Source organism: Nansenia antarctica, assembly GCF_963989245.1.
Source record: "Nansenia antarctica genome assembly, chromosome: 6".
Lineage (NCBI taxonomy): Eukaryota > Metazoa > Chordata > Actinopteri > Argentiniformes > Microstomatidae > Nansenia > Nansenia antarctica.
In genome coordinates this window covers 68,920,949-68,938,440 of record NC_137676.1, presented here as the reverse complement: position 1 = coordinate 68,938,440, position 17,492 = coordinate 68,920,949, and the positions used below count along the sequence as shown (strand labels likewise).

General features: G+C 45.2%; 1 protein-coding gene across 1 annotated transcript in view; it reads left to right on the top strand.

Annotated features, from left to right (window-relative positions):
• LOC308160885 (RING finger protein 17-like) overlaps positions 1–16,151 on the top strand; it is a gene marked incomplete at both ends in the record, with an annotated part of 39,834 nt that extends 23,683 nt beyond the window's left edge. The window contains 10 exons of the mRNA XM_080534818.1: positions 8,246–8,394; positions 8,766–8,929; positions 10,116–10,235; positions 12,932–13,012; positions 13,272–13,397; positions 14,000–14,113; positions 14,620–14,728; positions 14,998–15,133; positions 15,524–15,710; positions 16,047–16,151. Coding sequence (XP_080390944.1) covers positions 8,246–8,394; positions 8,766–8,929; positions 10,116–10,235; positions 12,932–13,012; positions 13,272–13,397; positions 14,000–14,113; positions 14,620–14,728; positions 14,998–15,133; positions 15,524–15,710; positions 16,047–16,151 — 1,291 coding nt within the window. The remainder of the gene's footprint in view (positions 1–8,245; positions 8,395–8,765; positions 8,930–10,115; positions 10,236–12,931; positions 13,013–13,271; positions 13,398–13,999; positions 14,114–14,619; positions 14,729–14,997; positions 15,134–15,523; positions 15,711–16,046) is intronic.
• Positions 16,152–17,492: the final 1,341 nt, after the last annotated feature.

Here is a 17,492-nt window from a genome sequence, read left to right as displayed (position 1 = left end):
ACATTTCATCACATTTTAAAGCAAGATTCATTATTTTTTTTACTTTTTATAGTTTCAAAAATAATAAAACTAGGGAAAAGGCCTTGTGCAAACGTTTGGGACCCCTGTCAGCTAGAACTTAGTAACTCCTCCTCGGGCAACTATAACAGCTTGCAAATCCTTCCTGTAGCCAGCTAAGAGTCTTTCAATTCTTGTTTTGGGAATTTTTCCCCATTGTTCCTGGCAGAACACCTCTAGCTCAGAAATATTCTTCGGCCTTCTTGCATGCACGGCATGTTTGAGATCTCTCCACAGATTTTCAATAATATTCAAGTCTGGGGACTGAGATGGCCGGTCCAAAACCTTCATCCGTCTTTCCTGGAGGTACTTCATGGTTGATTTTGAGGTATGCTTCGGGTCATTGTCTTGCTGGAATACCCATCCTCTCTTCAACTTCAATTTCTGGACTGACCTTCGAACATTAGCCTCTAGAATGTCTTGCAATATGGTGGAACCCATTCTTCCTTCCTGCTGCACAATATTGCCTGTGCCCCCAGCTGCTACACAACCCCAAAGCATAATGGATCCACCTCCATGCTTAACAGCATAATGGATCCACCTCCATGCTTAACAGCATAATGGATCCACCTCCATGCTTAACAGCATAATGGATCCACCTCCATGCTTAACAGCATAATGGATCCACCTCCATGCTTAACAGCATAATGGATCCAACTCCATGCTTAACAGCTGGCAAGGTGTTCTTCTCGACAAATGCTTCACCCTTTTTTCTCCAAACTTACCTTCTTTGGTTGTGGCCAAAAAGTTAAAATGTTGTTTTCGTCAGTCCAAAGCACATTGTTCCAATAGGCTTCAGGTTTCTCAAGGTTTTCTTTTGCATACTTCAGATTATTTTCGTAGGAAAGGCTTCTTTCTGGCAACTCTGCCATGTAGGTCTTTGTTGTTTAAGGTACGCTGTATTGTTGTCCTATGAACAACTAGACCGGTGTCTGCTACTCTTTTTTGCAGTGATGTGTGGGTTCTTCTGGGCATTTCTCACCAGATCTCGGGCCATTCTATCTGACATTTTTCTCGGATCTTGCCTTGACTTTTGTTCTATTTATTTTTCATTTTCTGATGATGTTTCTGACAGTGGAAATGGGTAGTTTGAAACATTGCAAGTGTTTTTTGTAGCCTTCTCCTTGATGGTGGGAGTGAACTATCTTGATTCTGACATCCCTAACGCTAACTGTTTAGAGGAACCAAGGAGGGTTTTAACACCAGACACACAGGGATTAAAGTTCTCCGTCGCTACGACGGATTTCCGTCAATTTGCGACGGATTTATTCCAAGTTGTGACGGATTTTACCTGGTGTAATATGATTTGTAGAGGCATACAATCTATTTTGATGTTGGTATTAGGTATATACATGATATATAATAGCCTATATAGCCTACATATAGGCCTTTATTGGCTACAACTATGCGACAGTAACAGAGCGGGGTGCACTGACGCTGAACCCCTCATAGTGATAAGTAGGTGGACAATGCGTGGTGCTGAAATAGCCGACATGCGGTGTGTGGTTTGAAAAAAGTAACGCCAGCTCAGTAAATAATTCAAACTTAATGTTTACTTATAGGCTATGTGAATGTGACTGCACCACACATGTGAACAGTAACAAAGCAAATGCAGTTTAATTTTATGAAAAACATTGACAACAAAATCGGCGCAAAAAAAAAAAGCTGAATGCATAGGCTTAGCCTATATGCTCCTGAAACGACAGAGCAAACACGCTACATTACTAGGGATAATAATTACAATGAGCCATTCATTAAAAATAGCAAAAATAATATTAGGCTATTAAATCTCACTTAAACTGGCATCTCCCATCGGTCACTATTTGTTGGCTATCTGGTGATATGGACGTCTTTGAGTGTCTAGAAAAGTGCTATAAGTCTAATGCAGGGCTTAAAGTTCTCCGGCACGGTGCCGGATTTCCGGCGCGGGGGAACTTTGAGCAAAAAAAAATCACATGCTATTTGTTTACATCGTAATTTAAAGTCATCTTCAGCAAAGAGACAGTTCCGCCTACCAATCACATTGCTCAAGCCAACCAACGACTTCTAGCCAATCGGAGGCAGAGTAGTGGGGCGGGCCTTAAGAAGTTTGAATGAGTGTAATGTTAGCTTGTAGAGACGTTCGCTTTTAGCAGCCCGCTATCTCGCTAACTTTAGTAAGAGTCTATTAAAATGGAAGCCAAGTTTCTTAAACCTGGCGAAGACACAGCTATACTAGAACGAGGAGTAAGGAATAAATGGCGCTGGGCATGGATAGAGGAGAGTAGCAGGGTTTTTCCTGCATAGAGAACTATGAGGCGGCCGCCTCCGTCATAGCCCCAGCCTCCGTCATAGCTCCAGCCTCCGTCATAGCTCCAGCTCTCGACAAAACTCTGACGGTCGTATTTTCTACAAGCGTTGCATGTTGACTGCTCAAGGAGAATACATAAGTACAGAATGCCTGAGAGCCTTATATTGCATTATATTACATTATATTTTGAATGGTCATCTGGTGCCTGAATATTGTTTTTTCCTTTACATACTGTATATAATGAAATTTCCACCATAAATTGATGGAGAAAGGGCACAAGTGGTGCATATCAATTCACCAAAATGCAAGAAATTAAGTGTTTGATGCTCGTTTAAGGACCCACCACCTCCGCCTCATTTTGAGCCAGGAAAAACCCTGAGTAGTGACGGGAAGCCTTATGGGACGTGGTGCCAAGAAGGAGAATATAAGTGATAGTGGCTTAATAAGTAATCAGTTTGTTCTTTTAAAGACATGTATATATTTTATTCTGTATTGTTATAGTGATAGTGGCTTAATAAGTAATGCACTCAGTTTGGCCTTTTAAAGACATCTAAATATATTATTTTATTTTGTATTGAGTATAAAACAGTATTATGAATGAATGAATGAATGGTCTTTATTGTCATTAATACAGTACAGGTACCATACAACGAAATTTAGGAGGGGGGGGCTCCCCTGGTGCTTGGAAAAAGACTAAAAACACAAGGGCCAAGGGTAAAATAAAAAAGGGAAAAGAGCTGGTTTACATAAATAAAGGCTATGTACACTATCTACTATACTACTATACTATACAATAAAACACTGTGCTGTACTCTATGCTATGCTATACATATCCTAACTTTTCCTATATCTGAACCTTATGTACACAAGGGTTGTCATATTGCACATAGTATTGTTGCACATTCATTTAAAGTATTAATGCATTTTAACATTGAGACATATATTTTGTATTGACTATAAAATAGTATTAATGCATTTAAACATTGAGACAAGAAGCTGTCTTCTGTACCCGCTCTCCCAATATCTCAAACTGTGACCCCCCTCCCCAAGAAAAAGTTTCAGGCACAGGATTTTTTCCCACTTTAAGCCCTGCTAATGTATTCTTATTATTATTATGGACGTCACTTTAATCCGGCAGTTCTCAAGGTTTTTATGCACCAATCGATTCCTCTAGCGCGTCTTTATCGCATTCATTGACGAAAAGGACGACTCGCATACGTGGAAGGGAACATTAATTGTGAGCACGTAAAATGTGAGTCTCTCACAACGGCTTTGCATTGATGAAACCAGGTAGGATGAACGTATAGTTCGCTGTCCATTCCTCTTTAAATGCCCTGTTTCCACCGTCAACTTTCCTCTTTAGACCTTTGGAGAGTGACATGATGTTTCTCTTGCTAGCTAGCAGGTTAAATGTTTAGCTAACTTCACCCGGCACGCAAACAACCAATCCAATAATAATGTGACCATGTAAGTCTGGGAGGAGGGGGGAATAATTATCAGAATAAAAGTAGGCCTATGTTAAATAATTATTAGAATAAGTTAGGCTGCGCTACATCGTCAGTCCACACATTTATTATTCAAAACTATGGAAAAGGGTGAAACTATGTTTCAACGTTGTTGAGAATCACAACACAAACTCGCCAGTCAAGCCAAAATACTGCAGCGAAATGGATTGGACTGCTACCTAGTTAACTAGAACACTACTTTACATTGTTAGCAGGCTCACAAAACAAGCCGTGTTAGTTGACTAGCGATGTGTCATTGATTTTCTACAACGCGGAAATGTAGTCACATTTTTCGAAAGAAAAGTCAAAGCATTAGAACGTAGAACGGAAAATCGCACGCGCGCTTTGCGCACGGAAAGCCACCGGCCCGCACCGGCCCCGATTTGGCCTGAAATTTTTTTCCCGTCAGGAATTTTTTGCTTTAATCCCTGGACACAACAGCCACTGCTGTCGGATACTTCAGAAGGCATGGAGTTACTTCAGAATATATAGTTCAACCCTAGAATTATATTCACCTGACTCATTTAAGCCCTAATGAGTAAATCACCTTGGTCTGGGCCTTACTTATCATCTTCTCAAAAGGTAACAAAGAATAATCCCAAATTCCCAAACTTTTGCACATCCCTTTTCCTTTTTTATAATTTAAAAACTCAGAAAAATGTAAATAAAAAGAAACCTTGCTTTAAAATGTGCAGAAAGGTGTCATGTTTAACTTTGTAGCATTTAGTGTTCAGGTTTGCCTTCGATCACTTGGAGATTAATTGTAATAGACATTTAACACTGGAGGCGCCGACGTTTTTTTACCTACTAAAGCACGACGAGGTGTGGAATCACACGACCACTAATCACAATGGGGGTGTGTGTACTGACCCACAAAAATCGCTGGATGGCGATGTCACGCAAGAAGCGTGAACACGCAACAGAAACACACCGCGGGGGACCATCAACCCTCTCCCCACTGCCCGCAGCGCAGAGCGCATGTCTTAGTTGTTATGCATGTTATATATATATATATAATAACGTATGCATGTATGTAACGTAAGTGGAGAGGAGATTGATCTAGGAGATTGATCGAGACTGCGGGAGTTTTCATTACTAACGAATGAAAGTTGATTAGCATTATTAAAAAATAACTGTAATATATATTGCAATGTTGTCCCTTTCACACATAGTTCCAAGTAATTTCCTTGGAATCTGAAGCTGTGTGGACCAGGTATCTGTATTTTCACACAATGACAAACATGTGATGCGTTTTATATTATATTCTTTGAACAACAGAACGGGACAGGCGCCAGAAACTGCCATAATATACCATACATATATCTGCCATATATTGTACCTCCGTTTTATATTGAGAAATATGATGATAAATACATATAGGGCGGAGCTATGATATGTGGTGTGTGGCTAGATATTTTCATGTAGCACTGTGACTGTGCCTATCTGTGGATTATTATTTATAAATAGTGGTCTCCTGAGAGGAGCGACTTGAAGGAGGAGAAAATGGTTACAGAAACACACCGTTGGGACGTGGTGGAGCGGGGGAAACCCGATGTCTTTGTTCATTGATCGGAAACGATCGAGAGCCATTCAACCCTCCCCCCATCAACATCAAGTGATTGTAACTCAGAAGTTTGTAACTTAGAAACGAGTTGTCCCATACATCAACTATCCAAATATGAATCTGCGTATATCTATGTACGACCTTGTTGTAGCCTATTATTATCATGGTCGACATGAGAATTGTTGGCTACTTCATATCACAACTGAACATTCATATATATAGCCTATTGCATTATTTGAAAATTGACAGCGCTGTACATAGTGTCATTCAATGCACAAGCACGTAATTTCAAACGATTTTGGTCGACAGCGAAATACATTATCAATATCTTATTATCAATTGTCAATATACTCTCTCCCTTCTTCTCCTTACTTTCCTGTCTGTCTTCACTATATCTGGGACTGCCCCACTCAGAAATATCCGTTCGTTATATCGTTGATTCTGGTGGGGGATGGTTTGAAGGGCTTGTTGGAGGCATCCTTTGTGTGGTGATCGGAAACGATCAGAAAGAGATCATTGAGAATAAGATGACCCTCCCCATGCATCAACCATCAATTGTCAGGATTCATCTGTGATAAACAATTGCCTACTAAACCAAGTCTTGCATGGCATTGTTGCATCCTCTCAAATACAGTGCATAGGCCTGTAGTGACTTTCCATCTTCAGCCTTTATGCTTGGCCAGTTCAAGGCTTTTTCCATGTAGGCACTGGTTATCTTGATTTCATTTCCAAAGTTCTTTTCAAGTAGCTTCTTAGCTTCAGCATAGCCTCTGTCTGGTTGCATATGCATGCAGCTACGCACCAAGTCTCGTGACTGTCCAGTGGTGTACTGTTCCAGGAAATAAAGCCTGTCTGGATTGCTACTTGTCTTGTCCTCAATACAATGTTCAAAAGCACGCATAAAGGGTAGGAAATTCATTGGGTCTCCATCAAATGTATTCATTTCCCTCACAGGAAGTAAAGCAAGTTTCTGCTGAGTAAGAAGGATATCAGCGATGTCATGTTTTTGCTCTACATTGGACATGGTGTCTTGATTGATAAGATTATCCATTGTTGACTGATTATTCATTGTTGACATTTGATCATGTTCTCTTTTACTGTGCAATGTGTTAGTAGGCTTTGGATGCTGCCTTTGAATAACAACCTTTTGAAGTGGGGTTTTAGGCACTGTTCCTATATTAGCATATTCAACCGGTGATTGTTCAAGATTCATAGACACAGATTGTCCCTTTTGCATATCATCATAATAGGCATTCGTGTCATCATGTTCTTTACACATTACATAACCAAGACTTATCACAACAATGTCAACACAATCACAACAGAATCTTATTTAATCCAATCAGGTTGTATATATAATCTATATATATAATCTATATATTGGTTTCAATATACCTCCATAGCAGTCTACAGTCTAATTTAGCTATATCTATAATTACATTATGAGAACATCAGTATTTTTACGCCTTTGGTTGTATTGTCTGAACGAACATTGATTGGGAGACATACTGTACAGTTTATCATTTTCATAACTGTCTGCACATATACATATCTTATTTTGATTGTTATTGTAGCCTATATATAAACACAAATATCAGTCTTATGCACTGTGTCTCATTCAGCACTGAAGCCTGAATTTGAGCACAGTGTGTGCCCCCTTGCTACCTCTGCTGATATAAAAGAGAATTGCAGGCTTGGAGAAAAAGATAGCAGCCACAAATACACAGACACACACAGAAATACTGCTAAAACGCTTTATACTAACTCGATTTTGAAAATGTAAAAATGCTGGGTGGTAGAACGCACATATCTAGGAAAAGTCATGAAAGGAGGGTCCTGAAATGTGATCGAGTGCAAAGGTAGACATTTTTTTGTACTCACTGGTGCTGTTTAACACCTCACGGCTGATTAAGTGTTAAACCAGGGAGTCCCACATTTTTGCACCCCACTGTATATGCTTTTGATTGTCTTCTCTTTCATATCTTTCTCTCACGTTTCTTCTTTCTCTCTCTCTCACACACACACACACAGAGTGGCCATCTTGTCCAAACCGGAGGACCTTCCCAGCAAGACTCAACAAGACAAGGAAGACAACAGAGTTTCCCAGGACACAGACAACACCCCCCCCACCCCTACCCCTCCCCCCACCCCCACCTCCACCTCTCTCCCTACGCCTCCTCCCCCCACCCCCACCTCCACCTCTATCCCTACCCCTCCTCCCCCCACCTCCACCCCTCTCTCTACGCCTCCTCCCCCCACCCCCACCTCTACCCCTACTCCTCCCCCCACCCCCACCTCTACGTCTATCCCTACCCCTCCTCCCTCCCCCTCCAACTCTATCCCTACCCCTCCTCCCTCCCCCTCCAACTCTCTCCCTACCCCTCCTCCCTCCCCCTCCACCTCTCTCCCTCCCCCTCCTCCCTCCCCCTCCACCTCTATCCCTATGCCTCTCCCTACCCCTCCTCCCTCCACCTCTATCCCTACCCCTCCTCCCTCTATTCCTCCCCCCACCTCCACCTCTATCCCTCCCCCCACCTCCACCTCTATCCCTCCCCCCACCTCCACCTCTATCCCTACCCCTCCTCCCCCCACCTCCACCTCTATCCCTCCCCCTCCTCCCTCTATTCCTCCCCCCACCTCCACCTCTATCCCTACCCCTCCTCCCCCCACCTCCACCTCTATCCCTACCCCTCCTCCCTCTATTCCTCCCCCCACCTCCACCTCTATCCCTCCTCCCCCCACCTCCACCTCTACCCCTCCCCCTCCTCCCCCCACCTCCACCTCTATCCCTACCCCTCCTCCCCCCACCTCTGTCCTTCCCCGCCCCCCCACCCCCGCCCCTCGCTCTGACCCGCCCCCAGAGAAGGTGCAGACCCTGCTGTACCGCCCCCCAGAGCTGCCCGGCTGTGGACGCCTTAAGATGACCGTCTCTGCTATAGGCGAGGACGGCCTGATCTACGCCAGGACGCGCCACGCAGGTGTGTGTGTGTGTGTGTGTGTGTGTGTGTGTGTGTGTGTGGGGGGGGGGGGGGGGGGGTGAAAGAAAGACTATAACTAGTCCTGAAGTGTGTCTCTCTCTCTCTCTCTGTCTCTCTCTGTCTGTCTCTGTCTCTCCCTCTCTCTCTCTCTGTCGCTCTCTCTCTCTCCCCCCCCTCTCTCTCTCTCTCTCAATGTCTGTCTCTCTCTCTCTCAATGTCTCTCTCTGTCTCTCTCTCTCTCTACGTCTCTCTCTGTCTCCCTCTGTCTGTCTCTCTCTCTCTCTACGTCTCTCTCTGTCTCTCTCTGTCTGTCTCTCTCTGTCTCCCTCTCTCTGTCTACGTCTCTCTCTGTCTCTCTCTCTCTCTCTCAGCGGGTCAGTGTGAGCGTCTGCAGGTGCGTCTGCAGCAGCAGATCCGGGCCCCGCCCAGACAGAAGCGCTGCACCTGGCGGTCGGTCCGCGGCTGCGCCGTCATGGGCCCAGACATGCTGTGGTACCGGGGGGAGGTGATGGAGGTCATCGGGGGTCACGTCAAGGTCAGACGCGCGCGCGCACACACACACACACACACACACCATATACAGTACAGGCCAAAAGTTTGGACACACCTTCTCATTCAATGCGTTTCCTTTATTTTCATGACTATTTGGTACATTGTAGATTCTCACTGAAGGCATCAAAACTATGAATGAACACATAGGAATTATGTATTTAACAATAAAGTGTGAAATAACTCTAAATATGTCTTATATTTTAGATTCCTCAAAGTAGCCACCCTTTGCTTTTTTGTTGTTAATAAAATATATAATAATAATATTAAATATAATATGTGTTAATAATAATATGTTATTATATATATATTTAATATTATTATTATATATTTTATTAACAACAAAAAATATATATATTTTATTAACAACAAAAAAGCAAAGGGTGGCTACTTTGAGAAGTCTAAGAGTTATTTCACACTTTTTTGTTAAGTACATAATTCCACATGTGTTCATTCATAGTTTTGATGCCTTCAGTGAGAATCTACTATGTAAATAGTCATGAAAATAAAGGAAACACATTGAATGAGAAGGTGTGTCCAAACTTTTGGCCTGTACTGTACACACACACACACACACCATATACACACACACCATATACACACACACACACATCATATACACACACACACACTACATCCACATCCACACACACACACACACACACACACACCATATACACACACACACACACACACACACCATATACACATGCACACACACACACCATATGCACACATAAACATATACACACACATACACACACACCATATGCACACATACACATACACACACACACCATATACACACACACACACACACACACCATATACACATACATCCACACACACACACAGACCATATACAGTGTCCTGTGTCATAACGGGACAGTAGCGTTCTTATTTCCTTTGGCTCTACAAGTTTGGATGTTAAATTCTCAGCTTTTATTTGATGCCGTTTTCTGTTGTTGGTTTCCTGTTAAGAAATGACAACACATTAGCCATAGTCCTCAGATGACTGACCTACGTAAGGCCTGTATATACACGCACGCACGCACGCACAGCCACACACACACACACACTCCTGCCTACCTCTTCATTCATCCTCTGATGTGTGTGTCTGTGTCTGTGTGTGTGTGTGTGTGTGTGTGTGTGTGTGTGTGTGTGTGTTCCAGGTGCGTGACGTGGACCAGGGTCTGGTGGAGAACATCCCGGTGTGTCATGTCTATCCCACCATCCTGTGTGAGGACGTCCCTCAGCTGTGTGTGCCCTGCCAGCTGTACGGAGTCACCCCTGTAAGTGTGTGTGTGTGTGTGTGTGTGTGTAAGTGTGTGTGTGTGTGGGTGTGGGTGTGGGTGTGGGTGTGTGTGTGTGTGTGTGTGTGTGTGTGTGTGAGCTGAACCTTCTGGTGTAGGGATGGATCTGTGCCAGGTAGTGTATTGAACCGTGGAATGCGAACCGAACCGTCCGTAAAAAAAACGAGAACCGTTGCACCCCTAGTGTTAAGAGATAACACCCCCCCCCCCCCGAGAAAATTCTGCAGGAATCGATAAAGATTTGGACCGATAAGCAGAATCGATAATGGCATCGGTATCGATAAGATCTTATGAACTCCCACCCCTGTTCTGGTGTGTGTAGTGCTGAGTGTCTCCCTGCTCCTCAGGTGGGGTGTGTGTAGAGTGTGTAGTGCAGTGTTTCCTCTATGACTTTTCACATTAGTGGCGGTGTGTTCAGTTTATGCGCGCGGAACGCGCATAAAACGCGCACTGGCGCTCTAAACAAAGACATAAAAACCGGCTAACGTTATTGTTTACACAAGTAAAATCAGTGTGACAGTCAGATGGAGCATTCGCTAAACAACCAACAGCAAGGTAATGCATCAGCTGAGTTAAAGAAAACCAACTCTTACCTTTGAGGACTCCAACATGAGCCCTGTTTACCTGTACCTCCGCCGTTCTGTTCGTGATGATTTTAGAGGCAATAGATTATTTTTGCCCCGCGCATATTGCTATGAATAGTTCGAAGCTAGCGTTAGGTGCGAGGCTGCTCGGTTAGCCCATTAGCGGGAACATTATTTGTTTCACAAAATAGGCTGATTTAGTTGACCATGAACATCAGACTATATTACGAATGTTCATCTAAAATACTCTATACCAGGGGTGCCCACACTTTTTTGAACCAAGATCTACTTTTCAAGTAGCCAGTCTGCCAAGATCTACCAGTCTAGTTTCAACATCGCAAACGTACACGCACGCACGTACTACACACACACACACACACACACACACACACACACTTCCCAGCCTGCATAGTAAACTCACAATACACTCTCTCTCTGTCACACAGCCACACAGGAGAAGACCATCACAAACCCTCCCTCTTTGCTATTCTCACTCTCACACACACACACACACAGACACACACACACATTCACACACACACAAACACACACACACATTTGCCAGTCTGCATAGGGAGCCATAGCACAAACCCTCCCTCTCTCTCTCCCCCCTACTCTCTCTCTCTCTCTCTCTCTCTTACACACACACACACACCTACATTTCTCTCACTCACACACTGACAGCCAGTCTGCAGTACCATAGCCAACTACTGATCCAACAAACAGAAAAGTAAACCAGATACAAAACAGGTAATTCCCTAGTTTAAAAGGAGGAAATAAATGCATTTCTCTACCTTAGTGGGAGACCTGGCACTGGGAGGAGGCAGCTAGTTTCTAGTAGTCAGGGCTGTAGGAGCTGTTCAATGCCATGCGATATACCCATACTACCTTTGCGATCGACGTATTGGGCACCCCTGCTCTATACTGAGCACTGGTATAAGAACATGAACCAGAGAACAGCAGTAAATGCAATAACCCACAGTCGTCGCTGATGATGTTGCATTTTCGATTAGGATACGTATGGGATTAAAGGGACGGGCGACAGGGTAAGAGAGAGAGTGAGGAGAGGGATTTCCTGAAATCCAAATGTCCCGCGAAATTCGGACCAATCACAAAACTGTTTTGCAAGTGCGTCGCCGCGCGCCTGTTGAGAGCGATTCAGTTTCAGTCACAAACGACGAGGTTAATTGCAACATTGTAACATATTGTAACTTACTGCACACTAAATCGTAACGAAATTTAGGTCTGGAGGCGGCCTAAATCTAGCTTCAATCTGCATTTTTTCTGTTCTCCGGTCATAATAACTGAATTAATTAGTGGCGGAGAAAATTCATTCGTGGCGGCCCGCCAAGAATAAATGCATATAGAGGAAACACTGTAGTGTGTAGTGTGTAGTGCTTAGTGTGTAGTGTGTGTAGTGCTGAGTGTGTGTAGTGTGTGTAGTGTGTGTAGTGCTGAGTGTGTCTGTGCTCCTCAGGTGGGGTGTGTGTAGAGTGTGTAGTGTGTGTAGTGTTGAGTAGGGATGCTCCGATTTATCGGCCACCGATTTAAATCGGCCGATTTCACTCCAAATGACTCGATCGGTGATCGGCAAAAATGGCCGATCGCAAAACCGTTTTTTTTTTTTTTTTTTTTTTTTTTTTTTCTGGGGAAGACAGATAACTGAACAGAAAACATAGGAGGACGTAACAGTATGTAAACCATGAAGGCTACGTTTATGATGTCTTTTATACAGCCATATCGACTGACTTGGGCTTCAGGCCCTAACTGGGTGATAGGCCACTAAGGCCAGACTTTTACTATGCCATAAAAATGGGTCTGCGTTTGCTTGGTGCCTAATGGATCAGAGCTTTTGTCTAAAAAGCGAAAAATATGTAGGCTATCCAGTCAGTAGGCCTACAGTTATGTATTTTAAAAAAAATCGGTATCGGTTGATCTTGAGGAAAAAAATCGGTGATCGGTATCGGCCCCAAAAATCCAGATCGGAGCATCCCTAGTGTTGAGTGCGTGTGCTCCTCAGGTGGGGTGTGTGTAGAGTGTGTAGTGTGTGTAGTGTGTGTGTGTAGTACTGAGTGTCTATGTGCTCCCCAGGTGGGGCGGGCGTGGCAGGCAGACGCTGTGGCCCTGCTGAAGGAGCTGCTGATCAGCCGCACGGTGGACGTGAACGTCATGGTGACCTGGACCACACACACACACACACACACACACACACAGGCTTTCTGTCACTCACTCACTCACTCACACTCACCCACACACTTCTCTGTCTAAACGTGTGTGTGTGTGTGTGTGTCTGGTGTGTGTGTGTGTGTGTGTGCGCGTGTGTCTGTGTGTGTGTCTGCCTGTGTCTGTGTCTGTGCGTGTGCCTGTGTGTGTGTGTGTGTGTGTGTGCGTGCGTGTGTGTGCGTGCGTGCGTGTGTGTGTGTGTGTGTAGGCCCTGCCTGCAGACCCGCGGGGCCATGTGACGGTGGAGGTGTTCCTGGGCGGGGCGACGCTGAGCAGCGTCATGCTGCATCACCAACACGCCTCAGTAGCCCTGCTAGCTGCTACTACCCTGGAGGTAGGGGGGGTTCCCACGGGTCCTTGAAATCCTTGAAAGTTTGTGAATTTGAGAAAAAGAAATCGAGGTCTTAACATTTTTTGAAAATAGACATGGGTCATTGAAAGTGCTTGAATTCCCCCCCCCCCCCCCCCTCTCTTTCTCTCTCTAAAAAAAATATTATATATATTCTAAAAAAAAATACTTAGTTCTGTCTCAAACTATGCCGTGTTGGGTCCTTGAATTTGAGGGAATTGAGTCTTGAAAGTCCTTGGAAGGTGCTTGAATTTGATGTTTCAGAAGGTGTGGGAACACTGGGTAGGGCGTGTGTGTGGGGGGGGTGGGCTGTGGCCCTTCGCCCTATTCATTTACCTGTAACTACCTGTGTGTGTGTGTGTGTGTGTGTGTGTGTGTGTGTGTGTGTGTAGGAACATGGGGTGATGGCGTGTGTTCCAAGCCTGGACGTCTGGGACATCGACACTGAGGTGAGACGCTTCCTCCTCACAACACGCTCAAGACTCCTCCCCTTAGTTACTCTCCTCCAATGCTCTGTGTGTGTGTGTGTGTGTGTGTGTGTGTGTGTGTGTGTGTGTGTGTGTGTGTGTGTGTGTGCGTGTGACCAGGGTCTGGAGGGCCTGGACATGGAGCCCGTGTTGGGGGTGTTCTCCTACCCCTCGCTGCCCGAGACCGGAGAACACTTCCCTGTCAGGGTCAGACACCTGCACACCCCTAACGAGGTACACACCAGGGTTCCCACGGGTCCTTGAAATCCTTGAAAGTTTGTGAATTTGAGGAATAAAAATCAAGGCCTTAAAAGTTTTTGAAAATAGACCTGGGTCATTGGAAGTGCTTGAATTCCCCTCACTCTCTCCCAAAAAATATATCTATATTCAAAAATGTTTTACTTAGCTCGTCAACTAGTAAATAAGTCTCTGTATTGCTTAACTTTACACATATTTCACGACATATTGTTTTGCTGTGCTGTGGTAGAGAAGGCAAGAGACCATCTAGTGTTCACACATTCAAGCCTCTCTTTTTAATTGTTGTCTGTGAGCGGATAGTTCCTCTTATATAAACTCTCATCTAGATCTGTCTCAAACTAGGCCGTGTTGGGTCCTTGAATTTAAGGGAATTGAGTCTTGAAAGTCCTTGAAAGGTGCTTGAATGTGATGTTTCAGAAGGTGTGGGAACCCTGACACACACACACACACATGTTGTGCCTGATTGTGTATGTTGTGTGCAGGTGTTCATGTCCCCTCTGGAGGAGGCGGAGGGGGAGAGTCTGGAGGAGGCCATGAGGAGGGTGAACCAGGACATTGAGGAGCTGCCCCTGCTGTCTGACTTCCCCCTGGGTAACCCTGTTACTGCTGTCTGACTTCCCCATGGGTAACCCTGTTACTGCTGTCTGACTTCCCCATGGGTAACCCTGTTACTGCCCTCTGACTTCCCCATGGGTAACCCTGTTACTGCCCTCTGACTTCCCAATGGGTAACACCGTGTGTGTCTGTGTGTCTGTGTGTGTGTGTGTGTGTGTGTGTAATCTCCCCCTGCTCTCCGACTTCCCCATCAGTAACACCATCTGACTCTGTGTGTGTGTGTGTGTGTGTGTGTGTGTGTCCAGAGGGTCCGTGTTTGGCAGAGTACAGCGATGGGAAGTACTACCGGGCCAAGCTGTTGGGCTTCGTAAACTTCAACCCCATCGAGCTGCTGGTCAGACACGTGGACTTCGGCTCCGACGACTCCCTGCCCACTCACAAGTAAGCTCCGCCCACCCTGCCCACTCACAAGTAAGCTCCGCCCACTCACAAGTAAGCTCCGCCCACTCACAAGTAAGCTCCACCCACCCTGCCCACTCACAAGTAAGCTCCGCCCACTCACAAGTAAGCTCCGCCCACTCACAAGTAAGCTCCGCCCACTCACACGTAAGTTCCGCTCAAACACAAGTAAGCTCAGCCCACCCTGCCCATTCACAAATAAGCTCCGCCGACACACAAGTAAGCTCCGCCCCCCCCTGCCCACTCACAAGCCAGACTCTTCGCAGAGAAGCGCCGTGTTTACCTCAATAACCAACACATACGACTCAGACCTCTGACAGCAGACGCCTCCTCTGCCCCTCCTCCCCCTCCTCTGCCCCTCCCTCCCCCCAGGCTGCGTCAGATCCCGCCCTCCCTCCTGCGGTTCCCCTGTAACGCCCTGAAGGTGTGCGTGTTGGGGTTCCGCCCCCCCGAGGTGGACCTGGAGAAGGAGCGTCTCCCCGACCGGCCGGAGTGGAGCATGAAGGCCACTCTGGAGATGATCGACCTGCTGCACGGCAACCTGACCGCCTCCGTACAGGTACGGCTCAGCCAATCAGCTGTCACGTAGAGGATGTGTATGTGATGTCTGCACAGCCAATCAGCTGCCACGTAGAGGATGTGTACGGAATGTCAGCTAAGAAAATACATCTTAAGACATTTTTATAAGTACAAATATTAAAATACCTACATACTCACAGCACCCAACTCAAATACACAACACTCACACACACGCGAGATGCTCAACGTACAGAGGCCATGATGCAACATTGTGAAATGATTGTCTTGGTGGTTAATGGTCCTCTCAACCAATAAGGTTTGCTGCTGTGTCAGCCAATGGGCAGTGAGGTTGCTGCTGTGTCCTCTGTCCCTGCAGGCCAGTCATCCAGAGCTGTCTGTCTTCCTATATGACGAGGCCGGAGCGCTGGTCCACCTGCCTCTGGTGAAGAGAGGTCTGGCGGACTCTGACTTTGTTTGCTAGAGGTTTGCTCATTAAGAGGTCTGTTTGTGTTTTATTTGACCTCTTTAATACGCTTGTTTGTTTTCTTTGAAAGGTTCAACAAAATTAAAAACGGTTACAGCAACGTCTGCTTGACTCACTAGTCCCTCCTGGGTGTCAATGTTTGTTTGTGATATCTGTGGGCCAGAATACTAAAAGGGGTAGTGGTGTATATACCACCCTGCATGTTACACATCAATATACCACCCTGCATGTTACACAGCAATATACCACCCTGCATGTTACACATCAATATACCACCCTGCAAGTTACACAGCAATATACCACCCTGCATGTTACACAGCAATATACCACCCTGCATGTTACACATCAATATACCACCCTGCATGTTACACAGCAATATACCACCCTGCATGTTACACAGCAATATACCACCCTGCGTGTTACACATCAATATACCACCCTGCGTGTTACACAGCAATATACCACCCTGCATGTTACACATCAATATACCACCCTGCATGTTACACAGCAATATACCACCCTGCATGTTACACATCAATATACCACCCTGCGTGTTACACAGCAATATACCACCCTGCGTGTTACACAGCAATATACCACCCTGCATGTTACACAGCAATATACCACCCTGCATGTTACACATCAATATACCACCCTGCATGTTACACATCAATATACCACCCTGCATGTTACACATCAATATACCACCCTGCATGTTACACAGCAATATACCACCCTGCATGTTACACAGCAATATACCACCCTGCATGTTACACATCAATATACCACCCTGCATGTTACACATCAATATACCACCCTGCATGTTACACATCAATATACCACCCTGCATGTTACACATCAATATACCACCCTGCATGTTACACATCAATATACCACCCTGCATGTTACACAGCAATATACCACCCTGCATGTTACACAGCAATATACCACCCTGCATGTTACACATCAATATACCACCCTGCGTGTTACACAGCAATATACCACCCTGCATGTTACACAGCAATATACCACCCTGCATGTTACACAGCAATATACCACCCTGCGTGTTACACAGCAATATACCACCCTGCGTGTTACACAGCAATATACCACCCTGCATGTTACACAGCAATATACCACCCTGCGTGTTACACAGCAGGGTGTCATGTCAGGATGGTTAGTGCGGCCGGTCGGGGTTCGCTGCGATTAGGCTCACTAATGAATGGAATGAGGAACATGTGTTTGATACCATTCCTTATTCCATGCTATCAACATACCATCATGTAACATCATGTTACAGAGGATACAAATTGAACAAACAACAATCACTAGTTTAAA